General features: G+C 42.8%; 1 protein-coding gene across 1 annotated transcript; it reads left to right on the plus strand.

Annotated features, from left to right (window-relative positions):
* The first annotated feature begins 7,154 nt into the window (after window positions 1–7,154).
* On the plus strand, window positions 7,155–13,214 carry TNFSF14 (TNF superfamily member 14). The gene is made up of 4 exons (XM_063446381.1): window positions 7,155–7,379; window positions 9,665–9,707; window positions 12,196–12,231; window positions 12,796–13,214. The coding sequence occupies exons 1-4, from the start codon at window positions 7,155–7,157 to the stop codon at window positions 13,212–13,214; spliced, it is 723 nt and encodes a 240-aa protein (XP_063302451.1).
* Window positions 13,215–15,896: the final 2,682 nt, after the last annotated feature.

Raw genomic sequence — 15,896 nt, forward strand, 5'->3', positions numbered from 1 at the left:
TGCCAGGAAGAAGAGAGCTGCAGCCTGGTCAGGTGAAAGTGTTCCTGAAAGACCACAGTCAAGCTTCGGGGACTGGGGTTGAAGCATTCTAGGGTCCCTGAAAGCAGCTGGGAAGCAGACTGGCTGGAGGTACTCAGTCGAAGTATGGGAGTTCTGTCACATAACCATACTAAGCAAGGTACGAGTCTGATGACTGACTTGACATGTGAAAAATGTGCAAGCTGACCATCTGCTTTTGTTTATTTTAACATGAATAAATGTGGCACTGAGAAAATATGAAAGGTACATGTTAAGAGCTGGAAAGATTAGGGTACTGCCATAAATAATGAGTAGATTTTTGCATTTGGTTTCAAACAAATTACAAGTACAAATTACCACATGGCCAAATCACAGAGCAAACAACACAGACAATGGACGAACAGTTTGGTTTGATTTGTGATTCGGAGTTCCATGGTGCCAATAAATAGATCATTGATAGTTAGGAGGAAGAGAAAAAAAAGAAAGAGAGAACTGACAAAATCATGAACATTGACTGAATGTGGATGGAATTTAAAAGGTACAATATTATCTTATTTGGTCAGCGTTTGATGACTGAATTCCATTGGCATTAGCTTCATTATCCCCTTAAGGACCAAACTTCTGGAATAAAAGGGAATCATGACATGTCACACATGTCATGTGTCCTTAAGGGGTTAAAAAGACACAAAAATAAGCCTATCACTGTACTGCAAAATGTATTTACATATATATATTATGGGTATACTTTTTTTTTTTTGTGCCCTTCTGTTTCATCCAAAGTGTTTTCCCCAAATTGTTTGAATAGCCAAAATTGACTGACAAAAGAAGTGGATCACATCACTGCAAGGTCCTCACCAGCATCACTGATTCTTAAAGGGCCACTATAGTCACCAGAACAACAAACAGCTTATTGTAGTTGTTCTTGTAAGTATAGTCAGTCTCTGCAGGCATTTTCATGTAAACACTTCCTTTTCAGAGAAAATTCTGTGTTTACATTAAAGCCTAGGGATTCATCCAGTGGTCACTCTTTAGATGGCTACTAGAGGTGCTTCCTGGATCAGTACTGCAGCTGTTCAGTGTCTGCATGGAGATGCTGAACGTTCTTTGTAGAGATGCCTTGATCCAATGCATCACTATCAGAAGGTGCTGATTGGCCAAGCCAGTGTTTAGCCCTGCCCCATCCCACCTCCTTGCCGTTCTCAGCCAATCCAAAGCTTTCACTATGGGAACGCATTGAGTTGGCTGAAATCATCAATTGTGTTGCTGTCAGCCAAGGAGGCGGATCAGGGGCAAGGGCCAGGCCAGCACCGGTGGACCTGCGTGGCACTTTAAATAAGGTACGTTATATTACCTTTTAAGAGGATGTGGAGAGGGGCCACCTTAATGGTGGTTTTAACACTATATGGTCAGGAATACATAAGGCAAATACAAAAAATAGATAACCGTGCCTTAAAACACAGTAATGTACAAAAATGAAGTCAAATATAAATCATATGTACATACTTTTTTGTTAAAAGTCACTGAAGTCACTTTGGCTGTTATACAGTGCGTTGTATCTCAAAGAAAAAAGAAAAAGAGAGACAATAATAGTGCAGTATGTATTTAACACAGTGAAGTAGAGTGGACCACCGCCATGTTATCCGAATAAAAGACCACCTTTTTGTTTGCCATCTGTTTACCCCATAATGCCACCACTACTACCACCGGGAAAAATTCCAGGAACGCTAGGTTCCTTATCAGCGAGCTCGCCTTCCACTCCGCCGGCCATTTTTCGGCGCAACATTGACCCGCTGAATAAGCCCCGAACCCCACGCTCCCGGAAGCGTCTGTGAATAAGCCCATGTCCTTGGAGGATACCCCTGGCTCCCTAAAAAATACTTTACCATTAAATTCCCTTAGAAACCTTGCCCAAACCCCCAGATCCGCTCTCATATCCGCCTAAACCTTAATATAATGATTCGGCATCCGCACCCCGCTCGTCGCCTGGGCCAGCTGTCTACAAAAAACTCTGCCCATAGGAATCACTCGACATGCGAAATTGAGGCTCCCAAGTAGGGACTGCAGCCTCCGCAAGGTCACCTTTCTCGCATGCCTCACCATGTCCACCAGCTGACAAAGCTTAAGTAGTTTATCCGCGGGAAATCTGCATTCGCCTTCCACCAAATCAATCTCCAAACCTAGGAAACTGAGGCGTGAGGTGGGGCCGACCATCTTATCCCCTGCCAAGGGAACCCCAAAAGAGTGCGCCACCCATTGAAATACCCTCAGTATCTGGCCACATCGCTCGGACTTCGCCGGCCCCACGCACAAAAAATCGTCGAGGTAATGCACTATTGACCCCCCGGCCGACTCCTGCCTCACCACCCATTCCAAAAAGGTGCTAAACTTTTCGAAATAGGAACACGAGATGGAACAGCCTATTGGTAGACACAAGTCCACGAAGAAACCCCCTTCGAAGAAACACCCTAGCAGGTGGTGACATTCCGGATGAATGGGGAGCAGCCGAAATGCTGCTTCTACATCCACCTTCGCCATCAGTGCACCGTGTCCCGCTCTCCGAACCAACTCGACCGCATGATCGAATGATGCATAGGATACGGAACACAGTGCCGCGTCGATATCATCATTTACCGAAGTCCCGTGTGGGTGCGATAAGTGATGTATCAGGCAAAATTTACCCTCCTCCTTTTTAGGGACCACCCCCAGCGGGGACACCCGTAAATCATCTAGCGGCGGGGACGGAAATGGCCCCGCCATCCTTCCCATTTGGACTTCTTTAGTTAACTTTTCCCGTACTACCCCCGGGTGTTCGCAGACCGATTTGAGGTTTGCGCACATGAAGCCCCCCACTTGCACTGCCCCTCGTTGTAGAGCCAGCAGAACCCCTTTTTCTGTCCGGCCGACACAGCGCTTCCTGTGACCGTACAGGCCGTCCCCTGGAAGGGCACATTTTTCGGCGCCATCATTATTTTCATCCATAAAGGTAGGTCCATCTGATCCCACCTCATGTTAGGATTCGCTGCCAAGCGCTGGCGGAATTGTTCGTTGTACTGCCACCATGCTAAGCCCCCATACGTCCTGTAGGCGTCCCCTATCCCGTCCAAATAACAGAAAAGCTGTGTTCTGGGTACTTTTCCCCGACTACGCTCGCCAAAATACAAAAGGCCCTGAGCCAGTTCCCAAAAGTCTTTGGTATCTTTCGATACCGCCACTTTTTCTCTTCCTCCTCTTTTTTGGCATCTTTCTTATCCTCCTCCTTCAAGTCGAGGAATTCCTCGAGTGGAAGCAAGGAGAAGATTTCCATGAATTCCCCATTTCCAATCTTTTCTTTTACCTCTGCTTTCAGGTGACAGCTGTAGCGGTACTTACCCTTTCCAGTGGCCGGCCGGGGTCCTCTGTTCGAGCCACGCGCAATCCTGCTGCTGCACTAGCCGAGTGCGGCTCATCCGAAGGCAGGAACAGGAAGGCGGGCAGTGACCGTGAGAAGTGGTCACGCATCCCGCCTGACTCTAAGAGCGCGCCGCGGGTCTCGGGCGCGCTCTTAAAGGGACAGTGGGAGTCAAAATTGGAAAAGGCCTCCCATTGGTCCCTGTCATGCCACACTCCCCATACACTTACCTTTTGGGGAGCGTGGAGATGACAGGGACCAATCAAAATAGTTGTTTAGCTATTTAAACTCACCTTTTTCCCTTGGTTCCTTGCCCTATCATTGTTTCTGTTTCAGTTCCCTTAAGCGCTTTGTGTTCAGTTGTGTTACTTCGTACTTGACCTTGGCTTTGTTTTCTGACTGTGTTATCTCTTTATCCTTATCTGTTTTGTTTGCCGGCTTGCTGTTTACTGTGTACCAGACCCCGGCTAGTCCTAGTTTTCGTTGTCTCTTTGTGCCCTTTGACCTCGGATCGTTCCTGACTCTGTACTTTTCCTATTTACGTTGAGTCCGGCCACTCTAAGGTCCGGTTGACGTATCTTCCCTCTGTGTTGTCTTCTGTTTAGCTGAATCCTGTGTGTTGGGGTATATTATCGTTACAACAGCCAAACGGCCCCGCGAAGGACACATGGACGTTTTGTCTTGCCACGTCCGCTATCTCGCCACCCCCTACCGCCTGCTGTCCTGACCCGTCCGCATTGTCGGTTGCCGACTCCCTTTCCCCTGTTTCGCCGACACCCGACCTGCGTGCCAACGTCACCTCAGACCCCCGATCCTTATTTCCCCCACCCTCTGGTGACCAGACCCTGCCGAACCGCGGAGGTGACCCCTCTTCTCCCGCCCAGAAGCTTAGGAACGATTTTAGACAACCCAGTAAGGTCCCAGTGTGTGGTGCAATTCGTGACTCACCACCGGTGCCCCCGACCGTGGCCGGCCATGGGGTTGCTGTCCTTCCATCCACCTTCCCAGGCTCTGCAGAATCCCGTTGCCGCCAAATCCAATCTGCCTGGCCCCTCCTCGAGACCGTAGGTGAAACACTCCACGACCTGACGGGAGAGTATAACCTGGGTAGTCTGTCCACATGTCGTCCTACCCGCCCTTCCTCCCTGTGTTCCCTCGCCCCATCCCTGTCACTGCGCTGCCTCGCTGCCTGACCATCCCGGCCGTATATCCTACTCCGCTGACCTTTCACACTCCTGTCCGATGAACTGGAAGCACTGCGCCGATATCTTGGCCTCCACTCCCTGGTACTAGACCTCCACCTGCTCCGCCGGCTCCTAGACTGGCTCCTGTCCCGGCTCCTCCCCTTTTCCGCTGACCTCCTCTGGATGCTGCTCCTATCCCCTTCGCTGCGCTGCTCGCTAGCCTCGCTTCGCCTCCTGTCCCAGTTCCCGTCCAGCCGACTCTGGGAGCGGCCCTTAGGTGGCTCCTGCTCGCCTCTGTCTGTGCTGCTTAGCTCATTTCTCCTTGATCCCTGCACCTCCACCACGTCCCTGGACCTGTCTTCAGATATCCTGCCTTGTCCTCTCCTGACACCTTGGCAACCTCCTGAGGGCTGGGATTCATCCCCCCCCGCGCGGTTCCGCTATGCCCAGGGCTGCTGTCTCTTTCCCTGCTTTGTGTCCTGGGTCCATTCCCTGCCGGGGTTAAGCCCGTCCTTGTCCTGCCATCTACTTCCCCCCCTGTCACCTGAGGGGGCGCTTGCGCCGAGCTGTCCACCATTACCTCATCAGTATCGCTGCTAGGGGCAGAATCACTGGGGCGATGCAACTCCCGTCCGGTTCTTCCTTGCTGCCTGGCTGCCTCCCCGGATCCAGCCGGATCCAGCCGGATCCAGCCGTTTGCCGCGGCCTCCCACCCGCGGACTTGCGGAGGGGCACACTCCTTCCGCCAGGCCTCTGTACCCGGGTAGCGCCTGACCGGCGCACACCAGCCCCCGAGGCCCGTCCTTCCGCCTGGGCTGCGGTTCCAGCGCTGTGCGACGCCGGACTCAGCCGCCTCCTCACCGCCGGTGCAGATCCTGGGCTCAGTCGTTGGGGTGGTCGTGCCCTCCTCACCGGCCTCCTTCCCATCACCGCGGTGGGGGAAGCAGACGTGCTCGGGACCCCCAACTGGTCCTGCAGCCAAGACATCCCCTTCTCCTCCACCATTCTTCTGACACCGGCCAGGATTTCTTCAGCAGAAGCCATACCTGCAAGAAAAAGAACAGACCACACAGACTTGCCACAAGTAGCAAGTAAGCGAGATTTTGATTAAAAAGGCCAATTCATCAAAATGGCCGTTATTTAAACCTTTACTCTTCTCCTCCATACCCAATATTACTTTTTCCACACCCCTTGACCTTAACTTCACCTGCCCACTCTCTGGCCCTGTCAAGGCCCACTCCCCTCCTGCGTTGCTCCGTGGGCTTCATGCTCACTCCCGCTCGCCATACCTCCTATAAAACACATTACTTGAGCATGTCTCTCACACCTGTTATCCACACCTCCAATAACTCGCACTACCTAAGCAGCATGTTTACTCTATCACCCAACATCTCCTACAACCCACATACCTAAGCAGCACACTAACTCCAGCTCTCCACCACTCTTATAGCTGACACTACCTGAGCAACACACTCACTGCAGTTTCTCATAATTCATATAACCCACATACCTGAGCAACACACTCACTTTTTCAACCCTCAGCTCATATAGCACACTACCTGAGCAGCACACTCACTCAAGCTTCCCACACCTCCTGTAATCTACACTAACTGAACAGCATGTTCACTCAAGCTTTCCTTACCTTCTAACCAACACTACCAGTGCAGAATGTCACTGAAACTCTCCACACCTCCTATAACTCACACTACCTGAGCAGTACCCTCACTTCATCTCCCCACACCTCCTATAAGTTACATTACCAGATCTCATAGCTCTAATTACCAGAACTACTTGAGCTTCGTGGTCATTCCAGTTGAATCCACATTCTATAACCAGCACTACCTGAGCAATATGTTCAATCCAGCAGCTTCCAATGCAACATAGCCTTACAACGTTCAGCGAATCAGTCCCTTTCCGTACAAAAATACGGTTCTAGCATAAATCGTGAGGGTATGCAGCATTGCATGCGTGTGCATGAGATAATCCCATGTAAAAGCATTTAAATTAGAACTACAGTGACAACAGAGCAGTGCAAGAGACGTCATGCTGCAAGAACTGTGCTGAGTTCATAGCAAGCACTCCTGAATTTAATATTCACACAAATTGCTTATATGTGCATGCACGTTGCTTTAATAAAGATGTAGGTTGTCCATGTGCTTAAAGAGCCCCTTGATAAGGAGAAACAGCAATGTATTCTACATGTTAAAGCACTTTTTATTTTTTTAAATGCAGAAATAAATTAATCTATAAGATAAATATATATATATACATGTGATTATCACTTTCACTTTCTACTTCATTATTTGAGCTAAAATAATTTCTTTTTTTATTTTAATTTCTATTCTTGTGAATGGAATGGAATGTTAGAATATAGCTAATTTATTTTTGGAATCTGTGTGTGTGTGTCCACGTGTGCCAAGGTTTCACTCTGAACATTTGAATGTATGCCGGCATATCTTTACTTTCTCTCATTGTGGTGACAGAAGCGTGTCACCCACCCTACGCCCTCCTCCTAGTGTTCGAGTCTTCCTTCCTCTTTCTCACTAGCCCCTGCTGCACATACGATGGACAGAGTCGCACAACCCCCTGTCTCTGTGTTCACCATAGGAGAATATGTTGATTATTCAGCCACTGTCCCTCTGCCGGTAAAGAAAAAGTGGAACCTGAGGGGTAATCAGATTTTTAAATGGGTGCTGCTAATCTTGGCATTGATAGCAATATGTGGAGCAGCAGCTGAAATTTTTATCCTGAGGACGATACAGAACAAACTAGAAGACACTCACGAAATGGTAGGACTTTTATCTTCAGCCTGAGGGTAATGGGATTCGAGGACATTTACATAATCTCTACATTAGATCTCTACATTAGATAGAGGAAATTGGAGGACACTGTTCTGTAGAGATGAACAGGATGGTGGTGGTGGGGGGGGGGGTTGTTAATGCTCTGCGGAGAGTAGAAGAGATGGGAAGAGAGCGTAATATTCTGCATGATGTGAAGAAAGAATGTATTAACCAGGAATGCATCAAAGAAAAGTAGTCATGTTTTTTTGGAAGAAAGTTATGGTGTTTTACCCCGACCCATGTTGTCTTGCTTTCTCGTGCCCTGTGACTTCGTACATACATGTTGAGTTTGGTATGATCACTGGGCAGCACAGACTATCTTTAACGTTATCAAAAGATCCCCAGATTTCAAATTTCCAGCCCCACATGTGGCTTTATGCTTAGTGACAACAATAAATGGTATTTAGTTTCAGATTATCCATGTTAACTCTATTAATGGGCAACATTCCATGTCCCCATGCAGCAAGGACTCTTAGGCTGGAATCATTTTGTTACCCTGTGTTTTGCAGATGGGTTTCTCTCTGTTATTGGGTAAGAGAGAAGACATTTCTGCTGTTTCTGTCTTTCCAGTGGTATCCTTCCAGTGCCACGTGTCAACTTTAATAATATGAAGGACAGAATCCACACGGCATGGTCTCTCCTGTCTGTATCATTGTGTCACTCTAAGATAGGAAATACAAAAATCCATGTGGCAAAGGTCCTTCCTGTCTGTGTCACTTTGTTACCCTGTGTCACTGATTCCATGTGGCAAAGCTCTCCATTGTTATTCATTTTGTGTAACTCTTTTGTGGCACGTTAGATTCCATGTGGCACAGAATTTGGATAGGATTATTCCTATGTTAACCTATGATTACTAGAGTAGATTCCACAAGGCAAAGTTCCCTCTTCTTATTGCTGTGCCGCTCTATGATAGGTAACATAGTTTTCATGTGGCATGTCTCTCTACTCTTGTTATTTCACTGTCCCCATATGTTGGGTTGGATAGATTCCCATGTCATAGTTCACCCCCATTGCTTTTGTTGAGTTCCCATCTGATGGGTAGGATAGATTCCACATAGCTTCCCCAGTTATTTTTACTGTGTCACCATATGACAGCTAGGATAGACTCCACAGGGCAGATCATTTCCCTGTTAATATTACTATGTCACAATATGATGGGTTGGATACATTCCATGTGACATTGCTTTAATTGTTGTCATCCCATGTCACCTCATGATGACAGAATAGATTTCACATGATATAGCTCTTTCATGTTTTCCTTACATTGTCACCCTATGATCGGTGGCATAACTTACACATGGCATAGCTCTCCCCTCTTATTTTAACTGTATCACCCTTTGGTGGATAGATTACACATGGCATAGCTCTCCCCTCTTATTATAACGGTGTCACCCTTTGATGGATAGATTACATGGCGTAGCTCTCCCCTCTTATTATAACTGGATAGATTACACATGGCATAGCTCTCCCCTCTTATTATAACTGGATAGATTACACATGGCGTAGCTCTCCCCTCTTATTATAACTGGATAGATTACACGTGGCGTAGCTCTCCTCTTTTATTATAACAGTGTCACCCTATGACAGATAGATTACACATGGTGTTGCTCTCCCCTCTTATTATAATGGTGTCACCCTATGACAGATAGATTACACATGGCGAAGCTCTCCCCTCATATTATAATGGTGTCACCATATGACGGATAGATTACACGTGGCGTAGCTCTCCTCTTTTATTATAACAGTGTCACTCTATGACGGATAGATTACACATGGCGTAGCTCTCCCCTCATATTATAATGGTGTCACCCTATGATGGATAGATTACATATGGCGAAGCTCTCCCCTCTAATTATAACGTTGTCATCCTATGATTGATATATTCCATGTGGCATAGCTCTCCCATGGTTTTGCTGTGCCACTCTATGATGGATAACATAGATTCCAAGTGGTGTGGTTTTCTCCTGTATCATGGTTAGCTGACACTTTGGCATATGGATAACGCGTGTCTGCTTCAGGTTAAAAATAAGTGATGTAAAGTACTAATGTGTGGTGCGCTAAGTTAATTCCTCTTGAATATACCTCTCTCTATAGGGTCACGGAGGCACTCTCCATAGGTGTCTCCATTCTATACCACTATGTCTTACCATGTTCCACTAATACATGTAACTTACTCTTTGTAATAACAGAAAGATACATTTATATATTTTCTACGATCTTTCTTTGATCCACAGGTCGAAATGAAATTGGATGCACAGATAATGAATAAGGAGCCAGGTAATTGAACAAAATGTTTTAGTTTTTTTTTAAATATATTTTTGCAGTTTCTATCAATTCAGATAAGGAATAACTCATTATCTAGGGCAGCTTACGTCATGGTCAGATGTTATTTCACAGCATTACAAGTTATACTTACAGACCTATGTCCCCCTACTTGTACCAAGTGATACATGCAGACCAAGCTATGCGTTATGGGATTACATTTTAAGTAGATTGGTCTGTAAGGAACATTCATTAGCTATGTGGATAACAAGATAGTACATAATAATTATAACTAAATAAACATGATACAATAACTAGAATGGAATTAATGGAAAGCTACGAGAGCTTCCTGTTCAGATACATGTTGTATTGCTCCATATTTAAATGTTGACCTTACAATTCTTACATAGCACTGCCAACTTAATCCAATTACATGGCTCTCCTAATACTGCCTTTCTTATTTATCCTATATAAAAACATACACTCTGGTCTGAGAAAAACAATTCCTCAGAGAACCATAATTTCCATTCACTAAATGGCGTAGTGTACTCTCTGTAAGAATTTTACCAGTTACCTAATTTTCTTATGGAAATCCAATTGATCATCTACATTCAGACCTTCCCACTTAATAGTGTCATAGTGGAGAGCAGCACAAAGCTGGAAGAGCAAGACATATTAAATAAATAAAACATACAGTATATGAAGTCTGTGCGACATCGGCATTAATCTTTAGAGTCGCACTGTGGTGGACTTACTCTACAAAGGCAATCCAGCCCTTGTTTTTCCGATTGTGAATGCTCTTCATCCTATGCACATGGAGTAAAGGAAGACAAGGGTACTTCTTAAGTCCCCCCTATTGAAGGAACACTATAGCGTTAGGAATACAAACAAAAAATAGTTTTACTTACCTTTTTTCCAGCACCAAGTCTCACTGCAAGCGCTGTGCTCCTCCAATCAAATGTTTCTCCTAAAGGAGCATTGTATCCAATGCTTCCCATAAGCATCAAAGGAAGGTACAATATACGCACACAATGCGTGAGGACACCAAATATCAAAGACCAAGTCTGTCAGGATGACAATGTAAACATTAATCTAGCTGCCGACGGGCAATGTTTTATATTACAGGACAAAAATGTCAGGGTGAACCAGTGGTTTGGGTGCCTTAAATTGCTCTTTTAATCTTGGGCCCAGAGGACCCTTTGTAAAAATGCCCCACCTACCATCCATTGTTTGGGTGGAGAAGCTGTTTGGATTTATCCTGGAATCATTCTTGTCCTTTGCATGTTAGTAGTTGGCAAAGGAGCAACATTGTATTGTATGGCTTCCAGTACAGCATTTACACCAGGACAAACATATTGTGGAAATCATTAAAGGATCACTATAGTGTCAGGAAAACAAAGCGGTTTTCCTGACACTATAGTGCCCTGAGGGTGCCCCCACCCTCAGGGTCCCCCTACCTTATTCCAGCACCGGGCTCCCTCGGCGCTGGTGACCTCTCCTCCCTCGCCGATGTCAGCGGAGCCGAATGTGCATGCACGGCAAGTGCCACGCGCGCCTTCAAGCTGTCAATAGGAAAGCATTTTTCAATGCTTTCCTATGGACGCTCTGCGCGATGCAGGCATAATATGACAGAAGACTAGAGGCTGGCTTAACCCCAAATGTAAACATAGCAGTTTCTCTGAAACTGCTATGTTTGCATCTAAAGGGTTAAAACCTGAGGGACATTGCACCCAGACCACTTCATTGAGCTGAAGTGATCTGGGTGACTATAGTGTTCCTTTAATAAGCCATTGAAATGTGCTACTAAATAGCACACATCGTGCACACATATTGTCAGACCCAACTCATTCGCTGACTTGCCTTGGCGATACACCAACTATTAAACTGATAAACATTGACGTCTATTCTGTACATCTGTAGACACATGTAGAGAACAAGTATTGAGTGTAAAGCATCTCAGGAAACTATGAAAACGGACATACCACATCTATATCATCTCTGACCCACTTCTATTTCCTCTTTGTAATTTTTACGGTGCTTTTCTATGACTGTATATTGTAGAAAGCGTATATAAACCTTTGAATAGTAGGGAGAGTGTGATGAAATATAAATTCCTACATTTTATAACCTTTTTAAGACCATAATAAGTGGAGTAACGGACACTGTGCAGTGCAGAGGCTCATAATCTTGCAAAGATCAAGATAATTCTAGCCTAGACATAACTCCATCTTTAAAAAAAAAATCATAAACATATACAAAAAGGGATAGGGAAAAATTAAACCACTTTCGAGTCTTGGAGATAATTAGACTTATATCCATTACATAAAATGCAGGAAAATAATCGTACACGCTATATGGGCAATTTAACTGTACATTTGACTCCTTTTTAATGATTAGTTAAATATACTTTGTCACTTTGTACTAATCAGTATCAACCTATGTATCAATGAGATGGATAACTCCTACGTTTCTCTAAATCATATCATTGTCTTGTTTTTTTTAGGTAAACCACAGGTTGTACCATCAGCACATATTACAGGTATGTATGGCTAATAATGTGCTTGATTTGATCACTAACAAGGTTAAGCACACAATACAGTCCACTCCACACAAGCATTATAAAACTACATACAATGACCATTTATCTTATCTAAAGCAATTGAATTTACTCATATAACATGGACATATAATGAATACAGTGGGAACGTGATTCTCACCTCAGTGGTACCACCCCACCTACTGATTTTCTCTTTTCTTTCTGGTTTGCGTGTCTCTCCACAACACAATTGTGTGCCTCTCCTTATTCCATCACCCCCTTTTTGTGTATATCCATATCCACCTGTTCCTCTCCATGTCCTAATTATCCTCGTATATGTGTCCTTTCACCCACCTATGTGCCCCCTGTCACCCAGTGTCAACACCCACTAATTTCTACTCTAATGACCATGTGATAAGTAGTATTTAGAAGTAGAAGTTGTTTACTCATTAATACTAGTATACATAATGGTTTAAAGATGTGTTTATTGTATGCCTATTGGATATGTTTTGATGACCATTATTATATAAATGACGTATACCTGATCTTCTACTCATCCTTATATAGGAACTGAAGATCTGACCTCAGAAAGTCTTCTTCATTGGGAGCCCAGCCAAGGCTTATCATTTCACTACCAAGTGGGATACAAAAATGGGTCACTACTTTGCATAAAATCCGGGCATTACTATGTGTACTCAAAGCTTCAGCTTGGATCTCGGGAATGCAGCACAATAACTGACACATCTGCCTTTTATTCTCACTACGTGTCCAAAAAATCTTCAAACTCTGAACATGAAGAAGTGCTTCTGGAAAACAGCAGGAGGTTTTGTGAAATCCATGGGAAAGCCAGTTGGAAGGGAAGCAGCTACTTAGCTGGCATTTTTTTTCTTAACCAAGGTGAAGAAATTTATGTAAAGATGTCCCCAAAACATCTTTTACGAGTTAAGGATGGAACCACTACTTTCTTTGGAATTTTCATGCTGTAGTGGGACCATACAAAGAGTTTGAACTGACGAAAATTGAATCAGCAAATTTAAAATAAAAATGTTATCACTGAGATTTTTGAGGGAAGAATAAGGATACGAACTAAAATGCTTAAAACTACCTGAAAAATATTCATTGAAACAATGAAGATGTGACTCTTGTGAAGATATTCATTTTTTTAAATGTCGCCTATTACATAATTAATATAATTAAGAAATATAAAAATGCTTAAGGAATTTTTTTCAATAGAAAAAAATGATCATACTAACATACCTACCGTTTTCCCTTGAGTATAAATTAAATCCAAAGAAAGAAACCTGGTCTGCAAAATCTGAATAGGAAAGTATGAAAATAAATTACAGGACTTTTGCAAGTAGTGTCCCTTGATTCAGGTGCCCAACGTGTTGAAACATTGCTGTTGTACACTTCGGGCACCTGAACAAAGGGAAACTACTTCCAAAAAGAAGTGCTGGAACTTGCGCCCTTGTGTGGTTGGTAGGTGCTGTTCTTATTTCTTATTTTGTAAAATTTGAAAGTCTTAAATAGGACAACAAAATGTTGTCTACAGACCTTGTCATTGTCTATGTTATAACTACTAAATAGAGGAAAAAAGTTAATTACTTTCAGAATGTTTTTGAATATATTGAATTATAATCATGGTAAAAATTTATGTTACTGGTGATGGCAACGATTTGGAACTTCGATTACATTTTCCAATAAGGATGTCCACCAGAACTTCTGCATTGATCTTCAGAGCCTCTACATTAGCCCAAAGTAAAGGTCTAACAATACATGAGTTGACCTGGTTAAGTTGGGCCCCCATGGACAACCCCCCTTGGGGGATTATGAGTAGAGATGTGTTTTCCAATAATGATTTATCTAGTTGGAAATCATAGATATGTCTTAACTGCTGTTCCTTGCATTTTTCCCTAGGTACAGAGTATGGGCGCTAGTTGGTGACTTAATATCCTAGCATGAATTCTCAGGGTATAATAGAACACAGTGGAATGTCACCAATTGAAAAATGTGTATGCCACCAGTAGCATGTATCCTCTGCCCCCATCAATGAAGATTTCATTGTCATCCTGCAGAACTCCTGGGTTATGTGAGATTTGGGGTTGTGTTGCCAATACTCTTTTTATCCCTACTGATATTTGCAATGATGCATATGAAAGAAGACCAAGTGTTATACAGACTGTAGTGTATAATTATTTAAACAAACTAATGTGAATATATGAATTGTATTTTCATATAATTCTATATAATTTATTAAGCGTTAGACTAAGGACCCCTTACCCTTAATATTTTCAATAATTCAACTCAAAATACACATGGATACACAGATAGGCAAATATAATATTTTCGAATATTGTTATTGCATTGCATGTGTGATAAATTGTATAAATATTTCACACATGTGATTCAACATGTAATGTACTTGGTCAGTTTAAGTTATATCGAAGACAAACGATTTGTGGGCAAATGTCTAACTTCAAAACATTATTTTGTGATAAGTCCTCATACAAAAAGTTAGCAAAGAATTTTCTTTAAATGGGATTTCAGCTTCTAACCTTGATGTTCAAGGCAATATTCGAGGCACTTGTCCATAAGCCACATATATCAATGTAAAGACCAAATTAACTTCATACCATCACTCTCGGTTGAGAGTGGCTCATAACTGGACCTGTGTTTATGGAATAAGATAAGAACTCAAAGACGAGAATCAGTGATCCCAATTGGAGGATGTTCTTCCTTGTTATGGTGGGGTCTACTTGTAGCTGCACATAGTCTCTATTTAATTTGCAGCCACATTAATTATGACTATATATATATATGTATTTCAATATATATGTATTATTTATCATTTTTTTTTATTATTTTACTTTCCACATAATGTTAGTTTTTATTTGTGGATGGTACAATCTTTACCAATATCAGATATTAAATATTGGGGCCAGGTTGTCCATTTCCCCTCTAATGGTCAATTTTTCTTTGTAGGATTTGTTGCTAATCATCTGCCTTTAAACGTAATTCCTTGCAAATGTTATACATACATTGTCAAATGCTAGTCAAATTTTGAGTTTATTATTTATTTTTTATTTTTTATCGCCCATTATTATTTTGTCGCCCATTTTTTGTAAATTATTATTTAAAAAAAAAAATCTTTTTGCTGCATGTTCTTTTTGGTCTAGCACTTGCATGTGTGGGTCAGTACGTTCTGTACATATGTTTGATTTATTACTGTGATATATTATGATTGGTATGTGTTACAGCCAAAACGGTGAATTTTTGCTCTCAACAAATAAATAAATATATATTTTATTACTGTGAAAAATATACGTCCCTTGAGGTCATGATGTTCTCCATAAAAAAAAAGTCTTCAATTACACATTTGTACGCTTCAATTGTTATATCAAACATTTTTAATGTTTCATGTGAAGCTTAATCAGAATAGGCAACTTTAGACAGACTAATATGGATATTCACTAAATTGTGACTTGTCTGAATTTCAGAGTGAATCTAAATTATTTTCAGATTATGGAAAAAAAAAACATGGTATCAGTCATCGGCCACACATACAATTATATGGGATCTCTTTCAATTGAAGCTTAAAGGGATTCTTTAAGAACCAAAACCACTGAAGAATATTGTAGTGGTTTGATGCACAGCTCCTGTCCATACTA

Source organism: Pelobates fuscus, chromosome 3 (assembly GCF_036172605.1).
Source record: "Pelobates fuscus isolate aPelFus1 chromosome 3, aPelFus1.pri, whole genome shotgun sequence".
Taxonomy (NCBI): Eukaryota; Metazoa; Chordata; class Amphibia; order Anura; family Pelobatidae; genus Pelobates; species Pelobates fuscus.

Bases quoted from the DNA above. Each gene is read 5' to 3' on its own strand.
- TNFSF14 (XM_063446381.1), top strand. From the start codon at position 7,155: ATGGACAGAGTCGCACAACCCCCTGTCTCTGTGTTCACCATAGGAGAA. The intron at 9,708-12,195 runs GTAATTGAACAA...TGTTTTTTTTAG, and splicing joins GATAATGAATAAGGAGCCAG to GTAAACCACAGGTTGTACCA. The intron at 12,232-12,795 runs GTATGTATGGCT...ATCCTTATATAG, and splicing joins ACCATCAGCACATATTACAG to GAACTGAAGATCTGACCTCA.